Source organism: Bufo bufo, chromosome 7 (genome assembly GCF_905171765.1).
Source record: "Bufo bufo chromosome 7, aBufBuf1.1, whole genome shotgun sequence".
In the NCBI taxonomy this organism is placed as follows: Eukaryota; Metazoa; Chordata; class Amphibia; order Anura; family Bufonidae; genus Bufo; species Bufo bufo.
Genome location: NC_053395.1, coordinates 221,172,972 through 221,197,740, shown reverse-complemented (window position 1 = coordinate 221,197,740; position 24,769 = coordinate 221,172,972). Strand labels below are relative to the sequence as shown.

The following is a 24,769-nucleotide window of genomic DNA, read 5'->3' as shown; positions in this document are numbered from 1 at the left end:
GTCCGTTCCGTTGCTCCGCCAAAAAAATAGTGCATGTCCTATTTTTTTCTAGTTTGCGGACAAGGATAGGGATTATTACAATGGATCTGCCAAAAAAATGGATCCGCAAAAAAAACGGATGCCATACGGAACGTCATCCGTTTTTTGCGGACCGCAAAACACATACGGTCGTGTGCATGTAGCCTTAGATTGTGAGCCCCATTAGGGACAGAGGATGATAATGTCCATAAAGCACCACAGAATATGCCCGTGTAATATATAAGCAAGTAAAATAAATAGGTAACAATATGGACAAGATAAATTATCAACGCTGAGGGCAATTAAAAATGTACCTAAACATTACTTTCATGTCTGGTTTCTACATAGCAACAAGTTACAAGAAAGAGCACAAGCTTAAAGGGGTTATCCAAAGTCTAAAACATGCCCCCCAATGCCCGGGCCCCTCATATAGATTATACTTAGCCCGCTGCCCTGATCCCTGCACGGCCGCCGCTGCATCTCCCCGTCACGCAGATCAAGACATCCGGGGATGGGGGAAGCAGCCAATAGCAGACCGCAACAGGGATGAGCCTCCCTAGCGTCACCCGGTAAGTATAATCTATATGAGGGGCCTGGGCATTGGGGGGCATGTTTATACTTTAAAGGGGTTGTCTGGTCCATATTCATTGTATAGATCATGAAAAATGAAGCATATTCACTATTTCCATACTATTTAAAAAACATTCCAATGAAGAGTTATGACAGGTACATACATAGTATAGCACCACCTGGTGTTTAAAGTGAATAGCAATGTGCACGTCCACCTAGTGAGCTAATACTAGCGGTCACACATGCTCAGTCACTCTCCCCACAGCCAGGTCTCTGCATTGTGATCCTCTGATCTCTCCAGGGCAGTCAAAAGAAACTGCTTTCTGCCCCGCCTGTCAGGGAAGGAGAAGAGCCTCGCAGTAACATGGCCGTATACAGGAAAGCCGAGTAAATCGCCTGTAAGGACTGACTGGTGAGCAAGCAAGTAGTATTTCTCTTCACTTACCCAGACACATGGTACAATTATTATCCAACCTTGAGCACTGGGATCTTAATGGGGACTATGCTTGCAGCTACCAGAGGTGGAAGGAGACTTACTAGAGCAACTAATGGGGACTACATTTACAGCTGCTAGAGAGGGAAGGAGACTGATTGGGAACTATATTTACAGTCTGATATGAGCACTTAATGGGGGCTACATTTACAGCTTCTGGAGAGGGAAAGGTGCAGACTAGGAAGTTACCAGGGACTATATTTACTGTCGTACTAGAGCACTCAACGTGGACTAAATTTACAGCTACTAGAGAGGGAAGGACACTGACTGCAAACTTACTGGGGAATATATTTACAATCGGACTAAATCACTTAATGGGAATGACTAGGAAATTACTAGGGACTATAGTTACAGCTGTCAGAGAGGGAAAAATACAGCCTGGGAATTTACAGAGGACTATATTTACAGCTGCCAGAGGAGGAAGGAGACTGACTAGTGGTGATGTGAATGGAGTGAGGGGAACTGAAAGACAAATAGAGTGAATGCAAAGGGTTCTAAGAGGGGGTAAGCTAAAAGCAGAGAATCTGAGTAATGCCCAGCAGCGGGCCCACACTAGAACCAATAACAAGTGCTGCTGAGAGGGCCACAGAAGAGAAAAACGTTTTTTTGTAAAAACAATGCAAAACTTTACAGACTTTTGATATGAACTTGACTTGAAGTTCTCCTTGCAGCTGCAGTTTCTCTTTCTTTCTGTTCCTGAGACTGCAAACAGTGAGAAGGCGAGGAGGAGACACTTTATTGGGCACAGGTTGGACCCGCTCCCGGAGCAGGCAGAAAGAGAGACAATCTGCATTGTCCAATGGCCAGACTCCAAAAAAACACATAGGCACTACACACAATTTCTTGCTGCCATCTGGATTTTTTTTTCTTTTTGCAATGTGAATGAGCCCTATAGATGAGCAGCCACTTCTGCAACCATCCTATGCACAGAGACCTTGCGGGTAACATGAGGGGGGTTGTGTTGAAGACTCACATACGCATTGTGTACAAAGCAATGAACATGGAAGGTCGGCCCTGGAGCCGAGGTGTATAAAGAGGTGTGTGTGGGGGAAGCTCTCTGCCTATTCTGGGTCCGTTCCGTGGGTAAACACAGAGGTGACTCACAGCCCAACGCCTTTTAGGAAAATGTGGGTCGCCGCAAACAAGGCCAAAGGAGGGAAAGTAACAAGGATGTGCTCTCAGTGCTGAGATGGTAAACAGCAGGTGGGGTATTTATTATTGTCCGGTAACACCACGTTACACATGACCGCGCCTGACTCGCGCCAAACCGCTTGTGTACGCCAATATAACTATGGAGTCTTTTTTTTTTACAAGAGGGCACATGTTATAAATGGGTTTCTTTTGACTGGCCTGCAGAAATGTACACAATACACGGCCAAAGTTTTCAATTAAATAACGGAAAGACCGTTCCCCTGTTAATTCACTGGTTTACCCTTGATTTTCATGTGCCGCCACTTAAGCCCTGTCAAGACATCCAGTGCAGCCTGAAGCTGGCCTGCCATGGGGCCACCATAGAAAATCCTGACCATCAGCTGTGATCACTGGAGTAAGATGTGGCTGGCCTCACAGTGACCCCTGCAGGACAAATGCAGTACTACATGCAATCTATGGCCGGCTGAGTCTGCCCTAGAGGTGTTCGTTATTAGTGACTCCCCCTCTCTGGCTAATAGAAGGGGGTCCTAACCATCCCCTATAACGTCCTATACCATATATCTTCATGTTACCCCTTTAAAGGGGTCTCATCTTGGACAATGGGGGCATATTGCTAGGATATGCCCGCATTGTCTTATAGGTGCGGGACCCTCACCTATATCGAGAACGGAGCCCCACGAGGTGGTGGCTGGAGGACTCCGGTTCTGGCCACCACCAAGCCGGCTCCCCATAGAAGTGAATGGGAGCGTACCGCACATGCGCGGACCCGCTCCCATTAATTTCTATGGGGCCAACGGAAATAGCGGGGCCCCATAGAAAATTAATGGAGGGCGGCTAAGCATGCGCAGTACGCCCTCCTTCACTTGCGAACCTCCATTCTCGATAAAGGTGTGGGTCCCGCACCTATAAGACAATGGGGGCATATCCTAGCAATATGCCCCCATTGTCCATGACGAGACAACCCCTTTAATTGTTCATGGAGGTGGGGGGGGGATCCTTTTAATGATGTTATGATCTTCATTGTCTATTGGGAGTCTCATCAGTCTAAAATCAACTTCCCGTTTCACTGCTTTCTTCACCTCCCTCATGCTTTACACTGCAGCTCTGCTTGTCTGCTGTGAACAAGCTGCTCAGTAGGTAGTCAAAGCTAATTTCTATTCCATTCCAGTGGAAGGATTATAAACTAGAAGAGACCGATTAAAAAGAAGAGGAGAGGAGCCCGCAGACCTGCCTTAAAGGGAATGTTCAGGATTAGGGATGAGCGTTATCTAAGAAGGGTTATCTAAGAAGCTATGGTCCGTGGTAGTGGAATCCATAACAGAATTCTTAGATATCCCCAACCTTGTACACCGAACTTGAAAACAGAAGTTCGCTCAACACTTTTCAGGATTACAAAAATATGGCCACTTTCTCCCAGAAACAATGTAACACACGTCCATGTCTGTGCATCGTTTCTGTAAGAAAGCAGCCATATTTTAATTTTATTTTTTTCATCCTGGACATACCCTTTAAATTTAAAGGGATAGTGCAATACAAGTTACTGTTTGTTCCGTAAAGTATTTGTTAAAATGCTAAATAAAATTCCCAGGACGGACAGAATTAAAAAAAAGTTATTACACCTACTTTTTTATGTGCCCCCCCTTCCCTTTTCTAAATCTATTTCTGTATAACACTTTCTAACAACTCTTTTCTGTCACCTCGGCCTCGGGGGAGAGTTTCAGCAGACTGTTATATTCACTTTTTGACTCTCGCTAATTTGTTGACTTAGCAGCGTGTCTCCTTCCAGCGGCTAATTGACTGCTACTGGGCAGCCAGCGATTCCTCTGAAGATCTGCACATACTTTACCCGGCTCCTTTAACTAATAAAATTTATATACGTTTATATACATACAGACACATACACACAAAGTTTTATTAACAGTTTGTACAGTAGCTTTGGCTTCGGGCCAGGAACCTTTTTTTTTTTCTTCTTTTGCAATTTTTTTTTTTCCCCTCCTCGAGAACAAATTTTAAAACCGTTCCGAAGCCAAAAACATCACTTTGGACTCTATTAGCTTTTACCTCTCGGCCTCGGCCCCCAGGCTAAATATGGATATGTGGCTATTTTAATGGTTTTATGGTCGACATGAATGACCGAGCCTCTCCGCGGACGCAAACAAGTAGACAGACGCGTTTATAGAGACGGCACCGAGAAAATATGGATGAAAGCGGCCAAACAGATTATCGACTGGCAAAAAGGGGGGTTTTCTTGTGTTTTAAAATGTCACAGAGAAGGTTCTTATTTTCCCGAGATTAGATGAAGGTTTGCCAGTGGCGTCGCTTTTTTGACCAAAAATTGAACCTTTGAAGTAGAAAAGGTGCTAGTAAAATCACAGGAGCACGAGGCACAGAGGATCTCCTGCCTCACTCACCGCTCAGTGCGAACAGTCACCTCCCAAAATATTTTCCATAATGTATCCACTAAAAGATCGAGGTGATCAACAATATGGCTGCCATTACAGTGAGGCCGTCACCTAACCATCTATCTAATATCTATCTCTATATCTATCTATCTAATATCTATGTATCTATCTATCTATCTATCTAATATCTATGTATGTATCTATCTATCTATCTATCTATCTATCTATCTATCTATCTCCTATGTCATATCTATCTATATATCTATCTATCTATTTATCTCATATCTATCTATCTATCTCATATATCTATCTATCTCATATCTATCTATCTATCTCATATCTATCTATCTATCTCATATCTATCTATCTATCTATCTATCTATCTATCTATCTATCTATCTATCTATCTATCTATCTATCTCATATCTATCTATCTATAGTATATAGTATCACTGAAAAGTACAGATTACCCTGCAAAAAATGAGTCTTCACACAGCTCTGCACACATAAATACAAAAAAAAGTTATAAGGGTCAGCATATGGAGACTAAAAGAAAAAAATAATATTTTCAAGATTTTTTTTTTTCCCAGTATAAAAACACAATAAAAATATACATATGTGGTATTGCCTGGATTCATACTGACCTGGAGAATAAAACTAACTGGTCAGTTTTATGGTATAGGGAACGCCGTGAAAAACAAAACCCCAAAAAACTGTTTTGGAATTGCATTTTTTTTTCCAAATTTCTCCCCATTTAGATTTTTTTTCCGCTCCCCACCACATTGTATGCGACCGTAAATAGTGCCATTAGAAAGGGCATCTTGTCCCGTAAACAAACAAGCCATCATACAGCTACGTGAACAGAAAAATAAAAAAGTTATGGCTTTGGGAGGGCTGGAAGAAAAAATGAAAATGAAAAAAACTGAAAAATCGCCCGGTCATGAAAGGGTTAAGTATGATTTTATGTATTTTTATTTTTTTTGTACCACCATCCAGAGAAAATCGATTTGCTACCATGAAGCACGAGGAAATTCGGTTTGAAGTCTTCGTCTCGCTCAACACTAATCAGTATGTGATTTTCAAAAAATATTACAAACAAAAATTCTATGAATGCACCAATAAAAAACAAAACTACAATTATAAAAGAATGGTAAAAAATTCTGCAAAAATAAAAAAAAGAAACCGTTTGCACAAAACGCAGTAGAAGGGTTACCCTGCGGCCCGGATTCCGCCTGCGTGCAATGCGTTGGGCGGCCGCCTGCTCCATGTGTGGTTGACAATGTTGTAAGACAAACAATCAGACGCGGCTTATTATCGAGAAGAGAGATAAAAATAATAATATTCTCTGATCGAGCGGCGGCCGAGACCAAAGAGGCGAGCTACGGTTCACACACTCAGCTGAGCAAAAAGACCCAGATCCAAAAACAGCAAGTGACGTCACCATCAACAACAAACCTACGCGCGGCCCCTTTAATTCGCAGGTGAACTCGTGAAGGTTAATTAAGACTTTGCCGGCTGTTAATCTTGCCGGGGCGGGTACGATATTTGTTTTTTATTTGTTTACTTTCCAAACAGTTTTAATTACTCGTACGCCCGCACACAAGGCCCGCGCTCCGAGCAGCGCAATATTCTCAGACCTGCCCCAGACCTGAGGCCTCCCGTGATTGGCTGCTGCTGTGCAAAGTGCAACGGCTTCATAAAGGGGTGCTCCAGCAAATAAAAATTAATCATCGTGTAATGAAGGTATGCTATTGTCAGTATAGAGACTTAATCACTTCCTTGTGGTTTTAAGGATCACTGCTTGCTGTCATTCAAAAGGCAAGTTCATTGTTTACAGTCAGGTGATGAACACCAAGCTTGTTACAGGCATCGGAGCTCTGTTTTATAATGAGCTGCTAATGTTTATTTGATGAAATGATAATATCTCTATAAAGTGCAACCTCACTTATAATCACCATTATACAGACAATATACAGTATGAAATAATAAGTGCAGTCACTATATACATCCATTACTTATCCTGTACTCCAGCAGAATAGTGAGTGAAGCTCTGGAGTATAATACAGGATGTAACTCAGGATCAGTACAGGATAAGTAATGTTATGTATGTACACAGTGACTGCACCAGCAGAATAGTGAGTGCAGCTCTGGAGTATAATACAGGATGTAACTCAGGATCAGTACAGGATAAGTAATGTATGTACACAGTGACTGCACCAGCAGAATAGTGAGTGCAGCTCTGGAGTATAATGCAGGATGTAACTCAGGATCAGTACAGGATAAGTAATGTAATGTATATACACAGTGACTTCACCAGCAGAATAGTGAGTGCAGCTCTGGAGTAAAATACAGGATGTAACTCAGGATCAGTACAGGATAAGTAATGTAATGTATATACACAGTGACTCCACCAGCAGAATAGTGAGTGCAGCTCTGGAGTATAATACAGGATGTTACTCAGGATCAGTACAGGATAAGTAATGTATGTACACAGTGACTGCACCAGCAGAATAGTGAGTGCAGCTCTGGAGTATAATGCAGGATGTAACTCAGGATCAGTACAGGATAAGTAATGTAATGTATATACACAGTGACTTCACCAGCAGAATAGTGAGTGCAGCTCTGGAGTAAAATACAGGATGTAACTCAGGATCAGTACAGGATAAGTAATGTAATGTATATACACAGTGACTCCACCAGCAGAATAGTGAGTGCAGCTCTGGAGTATAATACAGGATGTTACTCAGGATCAGTACAGGATAAGTAATGTATGTACACAGTGACTGCACCAGCAGAATAGTGAGTGCAGCTCTGGAGTATAATACAGGATGTAACTCAGGATCAGTACAAGATAAGTAATGTATGTACACAGTGACTGCACCAGCAGAATAGTGATTGCAGCTCTGGAGTATAATACAGGATGTAACTCAGGATCAGTACAGGATAAGTAATGTAATGTATGTACACAGTGACTGCACCAGCAGAATAGTGAGTGCAGCTCTGGAGTATAATACAGGATGTAACTCAGGATCAGTACAGGATAAGTAATGTAATGTATATACACAGTGACTTCACCAGCAGAATAGTGAGTGCAGCTCTGGAGTAAAATACAGGATGTAACTCAGGATCAGTACAGGATAAGTAATGTAATGTATATACACAGTGACTCCACCAGCAGAATAGTGAGTGCAGCTCTGGAGTATAATACAGGATGTTACTCAGGATCAGTACAGGATAAGTAATGTATGTACACAGTGACTGCACCAGCAGAATAGTGAGTGCAGCTCTGGAGTATAATACAGGATGTAACTCAGGATCAGTACAAGATAAGTAATGTATGTACACAGTGACTGCACCAGCAGAATAGTGATTGCAGCTCTGGAGTATAATACAGGATGTAACTCAGGATCAGTACAGGATAAGTAATGTAATGTATGTACACAGTGACTGCACCAGCAGAATAGGGAGTGCAGCTCTGGAGTATAATACAGGATGAAACTCAGGATCAGTACAGGATAAGTAATGTAATGTATGTACACAGTGACTTCACCAGCAGAATAGTGAGTGCAGCTCTGGAGTATAATGAGGGATGTAACTCAGGATCAGTACAGGATAAGTAATGTAATGTATATACACAGTGACTTCACCAGCAGAATAGTGAGTGCAGCTCTGGAGTAAAATACAGGATGTAACTCAGGATCAGTACAGGATAAGTAATGTAATGTATGTACACAGTGACTTCACCAGCAGAATAGTGAGTGCAGCTCTGGAGTATAATACAGGATGTTACTCAGGATCAGTACAGGATAAGTAATGTAATGTATGTACACAGTGACTCCACCAGCAGAATAGTGAGTGCAGCTCTGGAGTATAATACAGGATGTTACTCAGGATCAGTACAGGATAAGTAATGTAATGTATGTACACAGTGATTGCACCAGCAGAATAGTGAGTGCAGCTCTGGAGTATAATACAGGATGTAACTCAGGATCAGTACAGGATAAGTAATGTAATGTATGTACACAGCAGAATAGTGAGTGCAGCTCTGGAGTATAATACAGGATGTAACTCAGGATCAGTACAGGATAAGTAATGTAATGTATGTACACAGTGACTGCACCAGCAGAAACAGGGTATATACTTATTGACAAAATAAAAAAAATACCGCACAATGAAGGAGTTGTTGTCATGCAGCTTTCTATGTGTGAATGTAATGATAATATATATGTGATTATAATATTAGATCAAAAGGAAAAGTTTTGGGGAAAAAAACTGTACAATTGAAATGAGGCTGTAGGACCCTGTTGGGATACAAGATGAGATACGGCCTCTCATCTAGCAATGGGCTAACAGGGTCCTGGAGCCTCCCTTCAGTTGTAGTTTGACCCAGGAAACGTCTCCCTTCTTCTAAGGCCTCATGCACACAAACGTTGTGTGCATCCGCGGCCGTTGTTCCGTTTTCCGTTTTTTTTCGCGGACCCATTGACTTTCAATGGGTCCGTGGAAAAATCGGAAAATGCACCGTATGGCTTCCGCGTCCGTGATCCGTTTTTCCAGTCCGTGAAAAAAATATGACCTGTCCTATTTTTTTCACGGACAACGGTTCACGGACCCTGTCAAGTCAATGGGTCCGTGAAAAATCACGGATGCACACAAGATAGTCATCCGCGTCTGTGATCCGCGTCCGTGATCCGTGTCCGTTTTTCCTATCATTTTCAATGCAAACTTGACTTATTTTTTTTTTTCACTTTTCATGTCCGTGGATCCTCCAAAAATCAAGGAAGACCCACAGAAGAAAAAACGGTCACAGATCACGGAGCAACGGAAATCCGTTTTGCGGACCGCAAAAAAAAAACGTCGTGTGCATGAGGCCTAATATTGTAATCACTTTCATTTATCAACTGCTTCTTCGTGTGGGATTTTCATAGTCAATGACTGTATATTTCTACTGGTTTTTTTGGGTGTTTTTTTTACAGCATCTGATGGGATCCAACTGGTCATCCTGGTTTACAAACCTCTCTATTGACTGCGCGCCAGTTTTCAATGCTCCTGTATAATCTCACCGTTAGCACCTTCTCCTCTGGCCCTTGATTATCTGACATGTGGTTAAAATAAATTGGACCTCCATCTCCTCATGACACCCCAGACTATGGGAACGCGCGGGCAGGAGGCAAGTCCCTGCAGACCTGGGTGTTTATATGCGCACGCCTTGTATAAAGGTGTGTGCTGAAGTCATACCGGAGAACAAGCTCATGCCAACTGGTGCCACCTCAAATTATGTGCATGAGCTATATCATGTACACGCCGGAAGATGAATGCCATCCACAAAACCACGGCTAAAGTGCGATTTACCCCATGAAGTGCAATAGTCAGTGTCTCAGAGCCTGACATATAAGTGATTTATTATGGAAAGCATCCTGGTTATGGGTCGTGTTGTGTGTCTATGAAGTCAATCTAGGCTTCAGCGTCTGATGGGGAGAATGGACACTTACCTTACTCATGAAATACTTGTAGAAGGAATTCTCATCAAAAGTCTCTGTTTTTAGGCGATCTGCAGACAAACCGGAAATACATTTGTGAAATGTGCCACAAATAAGATAAATATTTGAGCTGAAATTGACATTTTTGTAAAAAAAAAAATCTTTGTTTCATTTTGCTACTGTGTAGAGTTCTGGGCTCCTGTGAACAAGGCAGACATAGCAGAGCTGGAGAGGGTTTATTAACTAAAGTAATAACTGGAATGGGTGGACTACAGGTCCCAGAAAGATAATAAAAATTAGGGTTATTCACTTTAGAAAAAAAAGACAACTGAGGGGAGATCTAATAACTGTGTATAAATATATTAGAGGTCAGTACAAAGATCTCTCCCATCATCTATTTATTCCCAGGACTGTGACTGTGAGGAGGGGACATCCTCTGCATCTGGAGGAAAGAAGGTTTGTACACAAACATAGAAGAGGATTCTTTACGGTAAGAGCAGTGAGACTATGGAGCTCTCTGCCTGAGGAGGTGGTGATGGTGAGTACAATAAAGGAATTCAGGAGGGGCCTGGATGTACAGTACAGACCAAAAGTTTGGACACACCTTCTCATTCAAAGAGTTTACTTTATTTTCATGACTATGAAGGCATCAAAACTATGAATTAACACATGTGGAATTATATACATAACAAACAAGTGTGAAACAACTGAAAATATGTCATATTCTAGGTTCTTCAAAGTAGCCACCTTTTGCTTTGATTACTGCTTTGCACACTCTTGGCATTCTCTTGATGAGCTTCAAGAGGTAGTCCCCTGAAATGGTTTTCACTTCACAGGTGTGCCCTGTCAGGTTTAATAAGTGCGATTTCTTGCCTTATAAATGGGGTTGGGACCATCAGTGGCGTTGAGGAGAAGTCAGGTGGATACACAGCTGATAGTCCTACTGAATAGACTGTTAGAATTTGTATTATGGCAAGAAAAAAGCAACTAAGTAAAGAAAAACAAGTGGCCATCATTACTTTAAGAAATGAAGGTCAGTCAGTCGAAAAATTGGGAAAACTTTGAAAGTAAGGGCTATTTGACCATGAAGGAGAGTGATGGGGTGCTGCGCCAGATGACCTGGCCTCCACAGTCACCGGACCTGAACCCAATCGAGATGGTTTGGGGTGAGCTGGACCGCAGAGTGAAGGCAAAAGGGCCAACAAGTGCTAAGCATCTCTGGGAACTCCTTCAAGACTGTTGGAAGACCATTTCAGGGGACTACCTCTTGAAGCTCATCAAGAGAATGCCAAGAGTGTGCAAAGCAGTAATCAAAGCAAAAGGTGGCTACTTTGAAGAACCTAGAATATGACATATTTTCAGTTGTTTCACGCTTGTTTGTTATGTATATAATTCCACATGTGTTAATTCATAGTTTTGATGCCTTCAGTGTGAATCTACAATTTTCATAGTCATGAAAATAAAGAAAACTCTTTGAATGAGAAGGTGTGTCCAAACTTTTGGTCTGTACTGTATTTCTGGAGGGTAATAATATTACAGGCTATAGCTACTAGAGAGGGGTCGCTGATCCAGGGAGTTATTCCGATGCCTGATTGGAATTTTTTTCCCCCCTAAAGTGGGGAAAATTGGCTTCTACCTCACAGGGGCTTTTTGCCTTCCTCTGGAGGAACCTGCAGGATAACAGCCGAACTGGACGGACAGAGGGCTTTTTTTAGCCTTACAAACTATGTTACATAGAAAGAAAATGACTAATTCTTCACCATCCGCATCAATGTCCACGTGCTAACGACCACAGCTAGCAGGCAGACATGAATAAATCCGAGTCTTTATAGATCAGGGAAGAAGCACCATCTGGAAGTGTAAAGAGAACTTTGTGCGCTTTTTAATATGAAGTTGAAAAAAAAAAAAAACACGTTACTTTTACTCGCTGGATCTGACATTGATTCTAAGAGGCACCATCTACAAGTTGCACAGGATAAGAAAAACGTGGATGTTCTCTTCCTAAAACAGCGCCACGCCTGTCCATAGGTTGTGTGTGGTAGTTAACGGAGCAGAACTGCAATACCACACAAAACCTGAAGACAGGTGCAGCACTGTTTCTGGAAGAAAGCAACCAAGTTTTTAAAACCCTGCACAATTCTAGCTGTAAGGAGTCTCAGTCGATGCCTTACCTCGGGATAACACAGCTCCGCCCTCCTGATAATCCTGAATTTCTTCATCTTTCCTCCTCAGTAAGGTGCACAGTTCCTGACACTGAGAGTCCAAGGCCTTAGTCATGGCAATCAGAGGCTGCAGGAAGTGGCGGCACACCTGTCAATCAAACAGAGGCGCGATGTAAGGGTCAGATACCAATACAGTACAACATGCGGCTACTACAGGACCTGCAATGGTCTCTACACATTGCAATTTACCTTAACTGCTACTCGTGGCTCTCTGCATGGTGTGGAACAACAAGTGCCAGCATCTCACACCGGCCAGTTCTAAGGAACTAAATTTGCAAGGCTATGCTGGTGACATACTGCTGGTGGAGCATTCATAGCTCCCTGCCTTTCCCTGAAATATTTATTTTCTTCAATGTCCAGAAAAATCCAGAACATTAATGCAAACATCACTGTGTGACCTCCGCGCCGCCTGCGCAAGTGTCTGCGGATGTTGCAGAACAGATTAGAAGACATTGTAAACTAATCTAGAGAATTGGCGCCACCTAGTGCTCAGTCTGCAAACTACAAGATCATCGGAATGAATGAAGATTCTGAACATTCATGCTTCTGTTCTTACTTCTGTAAAAACTGATCCATGACAAAGCTGAGGTTACATTATAACTTATGCACCACTCACCTCTAGAGCTGCAGTCACCATTTTGCAGGCAGGCAGTCTTACACAAGAGTACATTTTATTTTATTTTTACACAGGGATACTTTGCGCAAACACTCCATCCCCATAATACGATAGAGCAAAGTATATTCTGTACAGACTATGGGGGAGCTGAGGAAATATGACCTAATACACGATAATATGATAAATATGTGAAAAAGAATTTGCAGGATTACTCAGTATACTGTGGGTTTTATATTTCTACACTGGTGTCACAACTGTCAATAATTTTCTCGCTCTCACCGTACTGACGCTGGCCTCTTTACAGTGAAAGTCCCAGTAAAATGGGAGCCCGCAGAGCTGACTCTTCACATGCAGCATTAGTGTCCCCTGGGTGCGGGTGCAGGACGAGGTGTTTGGTGTCCTCTCCTTAGAATCCAATAGCGGACGGATAAGCTGGGACAGGTGGCTGAGAAATGAGGAGATGGGAGCTTTCAGACGCTTGTTCAGCTCCTACATGAGAAAGAAGGGAGAGAAAATGAATGAGCTGTGAAAAAAATCTCAAACCGTAAAGGGGGGGGGGGGGGTTGGTCTCTACTACAAGTCACTGTGTACATACATTACATTACTTATCCTGTACTGATCCTGAGTTACATCCTGTATTATACTCCAGAGCTGCACTCACTATTCTGCTGGTGCAGTCACTGTGTACATACATTACTTATCCTGTACTGATCCTGAGTTACATCCTGTATTATACTCCAGAGCTGCACTCACTATTCTGCTGGTGCAGTCACTGTGTATATTACATTACTTATCCTGTACTGATCCTGAGTTACATCCTGTATTATACTCCAGAGCTGCACTCACTATTCTGCTGGTGCAGTCACTGTGCACATACATTACATTACTTATACTGTACTGATCCTGAGTTACATCCTGTATTATACTCCAGAGCTGCACTCACTATTCTGCTGGTGCAGTCACTGTGTACATACATTACTTATCCTGTACTGATCCTGAGTTACATCCTGTATTATACTCAAGAGCTGCACTCACTATTCTGCTGGTGCAGTCACTGTGTACATACATTACATTACTTATCCTGTACTGATCCTGAGTTACATCCTGTATGTTACTCCAGAGCTGCACTCACTATTCTGCTGGTGCAGTCACTGTGTACATACATTACATTACTTATCCTGTACTGATCCTGAGTTACATCCTGTATTATACTCCAGAGCTGCACTCACTATTCTGCTGGTGCAGTCACTGTGTACATACATTACATTACTTATCCTGTACTGATCCTGAGTTACATCCTGTATTATACTCCAGAGCTGCACTCACTATTCTGCTGGTGCAGTCACTGTGTACATACATTACTTATCCTGTACTGATCCTGAGTTACATCCTGTATTATACTCAAGAGCTGCACTCACTATTCTGCTGGTGGAGTCACTGTGTATATACATTGCATTACTTATCCTGTACTGATCCTGAGTTACATCCTGTATTATACTCCAGAGCTGCACTCACTATTCTGCTGCTGCAGTCACTGTGTACATACATTACATTACTTATCCTGTACTGATCCTGAGTTACATCCTGTATTATACTCCAGAGCTGCACTCACTATTCTGCTGGTGGAGTCACTGTGTACATACATTACATTACTTATCCTGTACTGATCCTGAGTTACATCCTGTATTATACTCCAGAGCTGCACTCACTATTCTGCTGGTGCAGTCACTGTATACATACATTACTTATCCTGTACTGATCCTGAGTTACATCCTGTATTATACCCCAGAGCTGCACTCACTATTCTGCTGGTGGAGTCACTGTCTACATACATTACTTATGCTGTACATCAAGTTCTCACCTTTGACCTCTCCTGGATGATGTCAGCTGCAGCCTCCTCACACCACGCGCCTCTGAGGTCGGACACAAGAACACAATATGAGGAATCTGTAAAATGAACTTTAGTGAAGAAACTGCAGTCACCAATGTGCAGGGTCTGCCAGGGCAGCTTCAAGAGGTGAGCGTCCACATCCTGCAACAGCTCCATAGTGTCTGGACTCTCGTTCTATCAGGATAAATAATGACATGAAATTAAGATGATGACGTGAGACAAGATCCTGCGCAAAGCAGACTTCACAGGGGCTGATACCATCAAACAATAGGTAACACTCACTATTCTGCAGACTTTACAGCTGAGATCTCCCAGAATTCCCTGCTTGTTCAGTGTCTGCACAGAGCTTGTTCTGGTGATTTGCTTTAGCATTATAGGGGCTCACCTACGATACTAGGGGGGTGTCTGACAACCAGCACCGAGCTATGATGCTCCTACAGAAGACATATATATCAGGGGCAAAGTCGTGTCACACCCGCCCGATATCTGCTGCAATATAACACCTTTAAATCAACCAATGAAAAACATTTTTACAGACAGCCTTAGGGCTCATGCACACGACCGTATGCCATCCGAGAAATACGGTCCCTGACCGTGCCATATGTCCCGGAGCGGCATACATCGTGCGCACGGGAGCGTACAGTATCATAGGTTACTATGATGCTGTGCGCATCGGGCTGTCTGCTGGGCTATTATCCTGTACTCATAATATCATATGAGAGCAGGACAATAGTCCCACGGGTGGGCCGATGCGCACAGCATCATAGTAACCTATGATACTGTACGCTCCCGTGCGCACGATGTATGCCGCTCCGGGACATATGGCCCGCTCACAGACCGTATGTCTCGGAGGGCATATGGTCGTGTGCATGATCCCTTAAAGGTAGGGTCCAGTTTTTATTTTAGATAGCAAGTTTCCTCTGGGGAAGGATGGGTTAAATCTATTCGATCATCTTTTCCCCATGACCATTCCTATTTCTTATAAAGACACCCCCTCTACTACATGGGGTGCAATGCTGTGAAATTTGGAGGTCGTGTTACATTTGTACCACTGTATCTTTTATAACAAAATGTATTTAGAAGCCAGTCATGTGACTAGAGTCACAACACTTTCTTATACCCACAGGTGGTATTATACTGGCACTGCCCACATAACTCGCCTTCCATGGTTCTCATCAGCTTTCAATGTACCGGGACAGTAATCATCTATTGCCTTATGGGGATAATGTAACGTATCAGCCTACAGTGGTTACAATGTATCAGTCAGCAGTTATGATGTAGAAGCCTGATGTTATAATAAATAATTCTGCTGTCATCATGTAAAATTCTGTGGATACAATGTGTAGCAAAAATTGCATAATACTCTTTTAGCCAGAAAAAAAACTATGGGGAAGATTGATCAAAACTGGTGCAAAAGGAAAACTGTTTTCTGTCTGGAAAACTGTCTGCTCCGTTGGAAAAATCTGATTGGGTTTTATGGGCAACTAAGACAGTTTTCCTTTGCACCAGTTTTGATAAATCCCCCATGCGATGTTAAATACTTTTGTGTTAACAGATATAAAAGGAGAGATCGCTTTATTGGTACCAGCAAAGATCATTTTGCAACACATTTTCAGGGCACAGAGGCTCCTTTTTCAGATAAAATTACAAATGGAAGACTGAGAAACAGCGGTTACAATGTATAATAACTATCACTTTGCAGTTATAATGTACCACTGTGTGTTTACAATGTATCATTCTGCTTTTATAATGTAGTAGCCTGATGTTATAATATTTACTCCTGCTGTTATAATGTATCAGTCTGAATTATAATATACTAGACTTCTGGTATAAAATATCAGTCTTCTGTTACTGTATCAGTCTGTAGTTATAATGTATCAGTCTGTAGTTATAATGTATCAGTCTGTAGTTATAATTAGTGTTGAGAAAACTTGTGTTTTAAGTTCGGCGTCTAAAGTTCGGGTTATTAAAGAATCGCGTTATGGATTCCGCTACCACGGACCATAACGGAATTCGGAATCCATATCGGGATTCTTCGATAACCCGAAGTCGAACTTTAGACGCCGAACTTAAACCACAAGTTCACTCAACACTAGTTATAATGTATCAGTCTGTAGTTATAATGTATCAGTCTGTAGTTATAAAGTATCAGTCTGCAGTTATAATGTATCAGTCTGTAGTTATAAAGTATCAGTCTGTAGTTATAATGTATCAGTCTGCAGTTATAATGCATCAGGCTGTAGTTATAATGTATCAGGCTGTAGTTATAATGTATCAGTCTGTAGTTATAAGGTATCAGTCTGCAGTTATAATGTATCAGGCTGTAGTTATAATGTATCAGTCTGCAGTTATAATGTATCAGGCTGTAGTTATAAGGTATCAGTCTGCAGTTATAATGTATCAGGTTGTAGTTATAAAGTATCAGTCTGCAGTTATAATGCATCAGGCTGTAGTTATAATGTATCAGGCTGTAGTTATAATGTATCAGTCTGCAGTTATAATGTATCAGGCTGTAGTTATAATGTATCAGTCTGCAGTTATAATGTATCAGTCTGCAGTTATAATGCATCAGGCTGTAGTTATAATGTATCAGGCTGTAGTTATAATGTATCAGGCTGTAGTTATAATGTATCAGGCTGTAGTTATAATGTATCAGTCTGCAATTATAATGTATCATCAGTCTGTAGTTCTAATGTATCAGTCTGTCGTTATAATGTATCAGTCTGCAGTTATAATGTATCAGTCTGTAGTTATAATGTATCAGGCTTTAGTTATAATCTATCAGGCAGTAGTTATAATGTATCAGTCTGCAGTTATAATGTATCAGGCTGTAGTTATAATGTATCAGGCTGTAGTTATAATGTATCAGGCTGTAGTTATAATGTATCATCAGTCTGTAGTTCTAATGTATCAGTCTGCAGTTATAATGTATCATCAGTCTGTAGTTCTAATGTATCAGTCTGCAGTTATAATGTATCATCAGTCTGTAGTTATAATGTATCAGTCAGTAGTTATAATGTATCAGGCTGCTGCTGTTATAGTGTTTTACTTTGCCGGTATAATGTAGCAGTTGCACTGATACCACCACGTCCAGGACCACTTCCTACCTGCCGCTGCCAACCAGTCCTTCCGCTACAACCTTCCCTGGAAACTCTGCAGAAGAACAGACGTTCCGGGGGACCGCACAGACGCGTTGGTAACAGCGACATCTAGAGGATCGTTAGAGAAGTGCACCCGAACTTTCCCAGAGCTCATTTTTTAACCTAAATAATTACTGATTTGTGAAATAAATCATTTTTACTTAAAAAAAAAAAAAAAAATTATAATGTATTTAATTTTCTCTCTATAACTGAACATAAAAGATTCAGCTGACATAAATAGATAGGGGCTATCATTGCATGGTCTCCCCCAAAAGCTCAGAATGGTCTAAAATAACAAACTAAAAGTAATAGCCCCCTTACTCTTCCCCAGCGCCGGCCTGCATCCGGGTCATCGGACTGGTGACCAGTCTCGAATACAATAGATACTACTGAGCTCACCAATGCCGCCAGTGATTGGCTAAAGTGGTCACATGTCTACACTCCGTACTATGGGGGAGATTTATCAAACTGGTGTAAAGTAGAGCTGGCTTAGTTACCCATAGCAATCAATCAGATTCCTCCTTTCATTTTCCAAAGGAGCTGTGATAAACGGGGGTACAGTGGTTATGGGGTACGTTGGATGATCATGGGGTACTGTGGCCGTGACTGTCATTGTGGGGGTACCGTGGCCGTGACTGTCATTGTGGGGGTACCGTGGCCGTGACTGTCATTGTGGGGGTACCGTGGCCGTGACTGTTATTGTGGGGGTACCGTTGCCGTGACTGTCATTGTGGGGGTACCGTGGCCGTGACTGTCATTGTGGGGGTACCGTGGCCGTGACTGTCATTGTGGGGGTACCGTGGCCGTGACTGTCATTGTGGGGGTACCGTGGCCGTGACTGTTATTGTGGGGGTACCGTGGCCGTGACTGTCATTGTGGGGGTACCGTGGCTGTGACTGTCATTGTGGGGGTACCGTGGCCGTGACTGTCATTGTGGGGGTACTGTGACTGTTATTGTGGGGGTACTGTGGCTGTCACTGTCATTGTGGGGGTACTGTGACTGTCATTGTGGGGGTACTGTGACTGTCATTGTGGGGGTACTGTGGCTGTCACTGTCATTGTGGGGGTACTGTGGCTGTCACTGCTATGGTAGAACTGTGATTCTTGCTGTTATGGAAGCAAGGTGTCAGATTATGGGAGCATGTTATGGGGACACCGTGGTTGTCAATTATGGCAGTACTGTCACTGTTATGGGGTATTGTGGCTTATTATGGGGGTACTATCACTGTTATGGGGGTTTGTGTCTTATTATGTATATTGATTATTTTGAAAGTACTATCATTGTTACAAAGGTGCTATGTCTTATTATGGAGGTACTGTCACTGTTATGGAGTACTGTGGTTTATTACAGAGGTATAGTCACTGTTATGGGGGCAATTTGTCTCATAATGGAGGTATGAGTACTATGACTAATTAGGGAGGCACTGTCACTGTTATAGGGTACTGTAGTTTATTATTGATGCATGGCCACTCTTATGTGGTACTGTGTCTTATTATGAAGGTACTGTCACTGTCATGGGGTACTGCAGTTTAATATGGGGGTACAGTCACTGCTATGGGGTACTGTGTCTTATAATGAAGGTATTGTCACTGTTGTGGGGTTCTGTGGCTGTTGCATTAACAGCATATACACTGCTCAAAAAAATAAAGGGAACACCTAAACAACACAATGTAACTCCAAGTCAATCACACTTCTGTGAAATCAAACTGTCCACTTAGGAAGCAACACTGAGTGACAATCAATTTCACATGCTGTTGTGTAAATGGGATAGACAACAGGTGCAAATTATAGGCAATTAGCAAGACACCCCCAATAAAGGAGTGGTTCTGCAGGTGGTGACCACAGACCACTTCTCAGTTCCTATGCTTCCTGGCTGATGTTTTGGTCACTTTTGAATGCTGGCGGTGCTTTCACTCTAGTGGTAGCATGAGACGGAGTCTACAACCCACACAAGTGGCTCAGGTAGTGCAGCTTATCCAGGATGGCACATCAATGCGAGCTGTGGCAAGAAGGTTTGCTGTGTCTGTCAGCGTAGTGTCCAGAGCATGGAGGCGCTACCAGGAGACAGGCCAGTACATCAGGAGACGTGGAGGAGGCCGTAGGAGGGCAACAACCCAGCAGCAGGACCGCTACCTCCGCCTTTGTGCAAGGAGGAACAGGAGGAGCACTGCCAGAGCCCTGCAAAATGACCTCCAGCAGGCCACAAATGTGCATGTGTCTGCTCAAACGGTCAGAAACAGACTCCATGAGGGTGATATGAGGGCCCGATGTCCACAGGTGGGGGTTGTGCTTACAGCCCAACACCGTGCAGGACGTTTGGCATTTGCCAGAAAACACCAAGATTGGCAAATTCGCCACTGGCGCCCTGTGCTCTTCACAGATGAAAGCAGGTTCACACTGAGCACATGTGACAGACGTGACAGAGTCTGGAGACGCCGTGGAGAACGTTCTGCTGCCTGCAACATCCTCCAGCATGACCGGTTTGGCATTGGGTCAGTAATGGTGTGGGGTGGCATTTCTTTGGAGGGCCGCACAGCCCTCCATGTGCTCGCCAGAGGTAGCCTGACTGCCATTAGGTACCGAGATGAGATCCTCAGACCCCTTGTGAGACCATATGCTGGTGCGGTTGGCCCTGGGTTCCTCCTAATGCAAGACAATGCTAGACCTCATGTGGCTGGAGTGTGTCAGCAGTTCCTGCAAGACGAAGGCATTGATGCTATGGACTGGTCCGCCCGTTCCCCAGACCTGAATCCAATTGAGCACATCTGGGACATCATGTCTCGCTCTATCCACCAACGTCACGTTGCACCACAGACTGTCCAGGAGTTGGCAGATGCTTTAGTCCAGGTCTGGGAGGAGATCCCTCAGGAGACCGTCCGCCACCTCATCAGGAGCATGCACAGGCGTTGTAGGGAGGTCATACAGGCACGTGGAGGCCACACACACTACTGAGCCTCATTTTGACTTGTTTTAAGGACATTACATCAAAGTTGGATCAGCCTGTAGTGTGTTTTTCCACTTTAATTTTGAGGGTGACTCCAAATCCAGACCTCCATGGGTTAAAAAATTTGATTTCCATTTTTTTTTTTTTGTGTGATTTTTTTGTCAGCACATTCAACTATGTAAAGAACAAAAAGTATTTCAGAAGAATATTTAATTAATTCAGATCTAGGATGTGTTATTTTTGTGTTCCCTTTATTTTTTTAAGCAGTGTATTATTAACAAATCTGCAGCAAATAAAGCAAAGACATTTTTCCTTTTGATATAAGATGTAAAATAGTTTATTTCATAAATGTTGCATTAAACACTTGGTGACTTCCTGCCTGGCGTCCACAATACACGTCACTGGGCAGAGCATGCGACGAGCTGGCATCCGCAAACTGAGAAGAGGGCAAAATGGGGCAACATTGTGTCTACAGTAAAAGGTGTCAAACACCAGAACAACCGGATCATGGAGGTGAGCCCAGGCGGCGGCCTCTTCTGCTCTTTTCTCTCTCCACAGAATTAGGGCTCATGCACATAAATGTATTTATTTTCCGCGTCCTTTCCTGTTTTTTTGTGGCCCATATGCGGAACCATTCACTACAATGGGGATGCAATAAAAACGGAATGTAGTGCATACCGTGTTCGTATGTCCAAAAAAAAAGAATACACGTTGCGGGTCCGCAGCAGATCTGCCGGTGCTCCACAGCAGCAAAATCCACACCAAATGTTGTGAAACTCCTCAGCGTTCATGCTCCATGTGGCTTATTGCACACGAACGTGTGCGCTCCGTGGCCGTATTGCAGATCCGCAATACTTGGCCACCGTTCCATGTGCATTCCGCATCACGGATGCGGACCCATTCACCCCAAGCACGGAACAGAACCCTCCGGAAGCACTACGGAGTGCTTCCCTTCCACAAAAAGATAGAACATGTCCTATCTTTTTGCGGAACGGCTGGATCGCGGACCCATTAAAGTGAATGGGTCCGCGATCCACTGCGGCTGCCCCACGGTGGGTGTTCGTGCATTACGGCCTGCAATTTACGGGCCGCGGCACTGCCACGGGGCGCGCACGTTCGTGTGAAAGAGGCCTAAGGGTGCACGGACAGAATATTAACTACCTCAAGGACACTGACTGCCTTATCTGACAATTTGTAAGAACTTACCACCAGTTCTATCGTCACAATTTTCCTACATGAAAATGAGGTCAACCATTTAAAAAGATGACATCCCAAAAAGGACCTCCACAGATCCAGGAAATGGCCACTGCCGATGAGAGGTCTCTATAACTCCCCATTCATCACGGACGACTGATACAGACCGTTGTAATGATGTGCAGTGGAGCAGATTTACTAATCCTGCCTGATATCCTGACAATGTAACCTTACACCAGGGAATGTGTCACATTTCTCATACTAGCGCCCTGCGGGGCATATATTTGGGCCCGGCTGCTTCCTAGTGGAGCACTGTTAGTAACAATGATGGCCGGCAATATAATTGTGCTAACTAGAACTAGTTGCGCTACTTTAGACACAACTCTGAGAAGTGCATACAGTCAATGGAGCGAACGCTGCTCCCAACCAAGCAGTGATAGCCTCTAGGCATAGAAAAACATGCATCTCTATGTGGTAATGCTATAGTTCATTGGTAAGTGGTCTGTTATGCAGGTAGAAGTCCCAAGTTCAAGTTACTGGAGGGATTTATACAACTTCTTTTTGTTTATTTATTTTTTTCTCTTTTATTAAACTTATAATAAAAGGCTATACTATAATAAATAATAATGATAAGACCTTACTATATTGAGAATATATGATTATAAAATAACTATAAAAATGTATTAGCTTTCTGAAAAACTAGATTCTCAATATGATAAGGATATAGACTTTAATTAGTGGTAGAAAAATGAGAAAGAAAAAAACATTTCTGAAGAAAAAACCTGACAGTCTCTCCCAGGATTCAAACCTTGAATCTGTACATGTAATATACATCATATGACATATCACTGGTGTGTTTCTAATCATATATTGTGCCTGTGAATAAGGCCTCTTGCACACGACCGTATACCCTCAGTGAGCGGGCCATATTTCCCAGAGCAGCATTGACCGTGCGCACAGCATCCTAGATTACAATGATGCTGTGCACCTCGGGCCATATGATCTTACTAGTCCCGCGGGCGGCCCGACGTACACAGCATAATTGTAACCTATGATGCTGTGCGCTCCCGTGCGCACGGTCAATGCCGCTCCGGGAAATATGGCCCGCTCACGGACTGTATGTCTCGGAGGGCATACGGTCGTGTGCAAGAGGCCTAAAGCAGTAATATGTAGATTAGCTTTATGAGCAGCTGTTAGTACATAGATATATATCCATATCTAGTACATAGTGTATATGATATTTACATGCTAGCACACAGCTCTTGGACACAGCTCTGCCCTCAGCATGTCTAGCCCTGTCAATCAAGGGGAGGGGGAGTGTACAGAGCATAGGGGGTGATACAGAGCAGTGCTCAAATGATTCGGGCCTGCCTCTTGGTGCTCCAAATTGCTAATTTGCATATGAATAAAACCACAGATTTCTCTGCAGCTGTTCAGCATACAGACAAATGAAAGGTATAGTTGTAATCAGCATGATGAGCCCTACTAGGCAGTATGTCTGGTTTAATAGGGTTGATCCTGGTGACAGAGAAGTTTTAATTGTTTTTAATAATTTATGTGCAATAAATAACTATACAGATTTAGTGTCCAGTGCCCCAGAAGACCATTTTTCTGATAATTGGGACATCGGGCTAGAAGTTAGTCACTGTGTACCTACATTACTTATCCTGTACTGATCCTGAGTTACATCCTGTATTATACTCCAGAGCTGCACTCACTATTCTGCTGGTGCAGTCACTGTGTACATACATTACTTATCCTGTACTGATCCTGAGTTACATCCTGTATTATACTTCAGAGCTGCACTCACTATTCTGCTGGTGCAGTCACTGTGTACATACATTACATTACTTATCCTGTACTGATCCTGAGTTACATCCTGTATTATACCCCAGAGCTGCACTCACTATTCTGCTGTTGGAGTCACTGTGTCCATACATTACTTATCCTGTACTGATCCTGAGTTACATCCTGTATTATACTTCAGAGCTGCACTCACTATTCTGCTGGTGCAGTGACTGTGTACATACATTACATTACTTATCCTGTACTGATCCTGAGTTACATCCTGTATTATACTCCAGAGCTGCACTCACTATTCTGCTGGTGCAGTCACTGTGTACATACATTACTTATCCTGTACTGATCCTGAGTTACATCCTGTATTATTCTCCAGAGCTGCACTCACTATTCTGCTGGTGCAGTCACTGTGTACATTACATTACTTATCCTGTACTGATCCTGAGTTACATCCTGTATTATACTCCAGGGCTGTACTCACTATTCTGCTGGTGCAGTCACTATGTACATACATTACATTACTTATCCTGCATTGATCATGAGTTACATCCTGTATCATACTCCAGAGCTGCACTCAAGAATGTCTCTCGTATTCGCTCTTTCCTCACCCCTGACTCAACCAAAATGCATGCCTCATCATCTCTGGACTACTGCATCATTCTCCTCTGTGGTCTCCCATTCAGCACTTTCACTCCCCTCCAATCTATCCTCAACTTTGCTGCCCGGTTGATCTACCTCTCCCCATTGCCCAGCAAATTCAGTTTAAAATACTAAAAACTACATATAAGGCCGTCCACAACCTGCCCCCTCCGTACATCTCTGACCTGCTTTCCAGATACATCCCCA

General features: G+C 43.0%; 1 protein-coding gene across 2 annotated transcripts in view; it reads right to left on the bottom strand.

The window, feature by feature from the left end:
• Positions 1-17,986, bottom strand: part of NHEJ1 (non-homologous end joining factor 1) — an 83,881-nt gene extending 65,895 nt beyond the window's left edge. Inside the window, exons 1-5 of one of the 2 annotated variants that reach the window (XM_040440109.1) lie at positions 17,952-17,986; positions 14,815-15,018; positions 13,233-13,442; positions 12,287-12,425; positions 10,128-10,186 (exon numbers count right to left, since the gene is read on the bottom strand). In XM_040440109.1, coding sequence (XP_040296043.1) covers positions 10,128-10,186; positions 12,287-12,425; positions 13,233-13,442; positions 14,815-15,000 — 594 coding nt within the window. In that variant the 5' untranslated portion in view covers positions 15,001-15,018; positions 17,952-17,986. Of the gene's footprint in view, positions 1-10,127; positions 10,187-12,286; positions 12,426-13,232; positions 13,443-14,814; positions 15,019-17,893; positions 17,915-17,951 lie in introns of those variants that run through there. The other variant, XM_040440110.1, reaches the window with a different exon arrangement.
• Between the last annotated feature and the right edge of the window lie 6,783 nt (positions 17,987-24,769).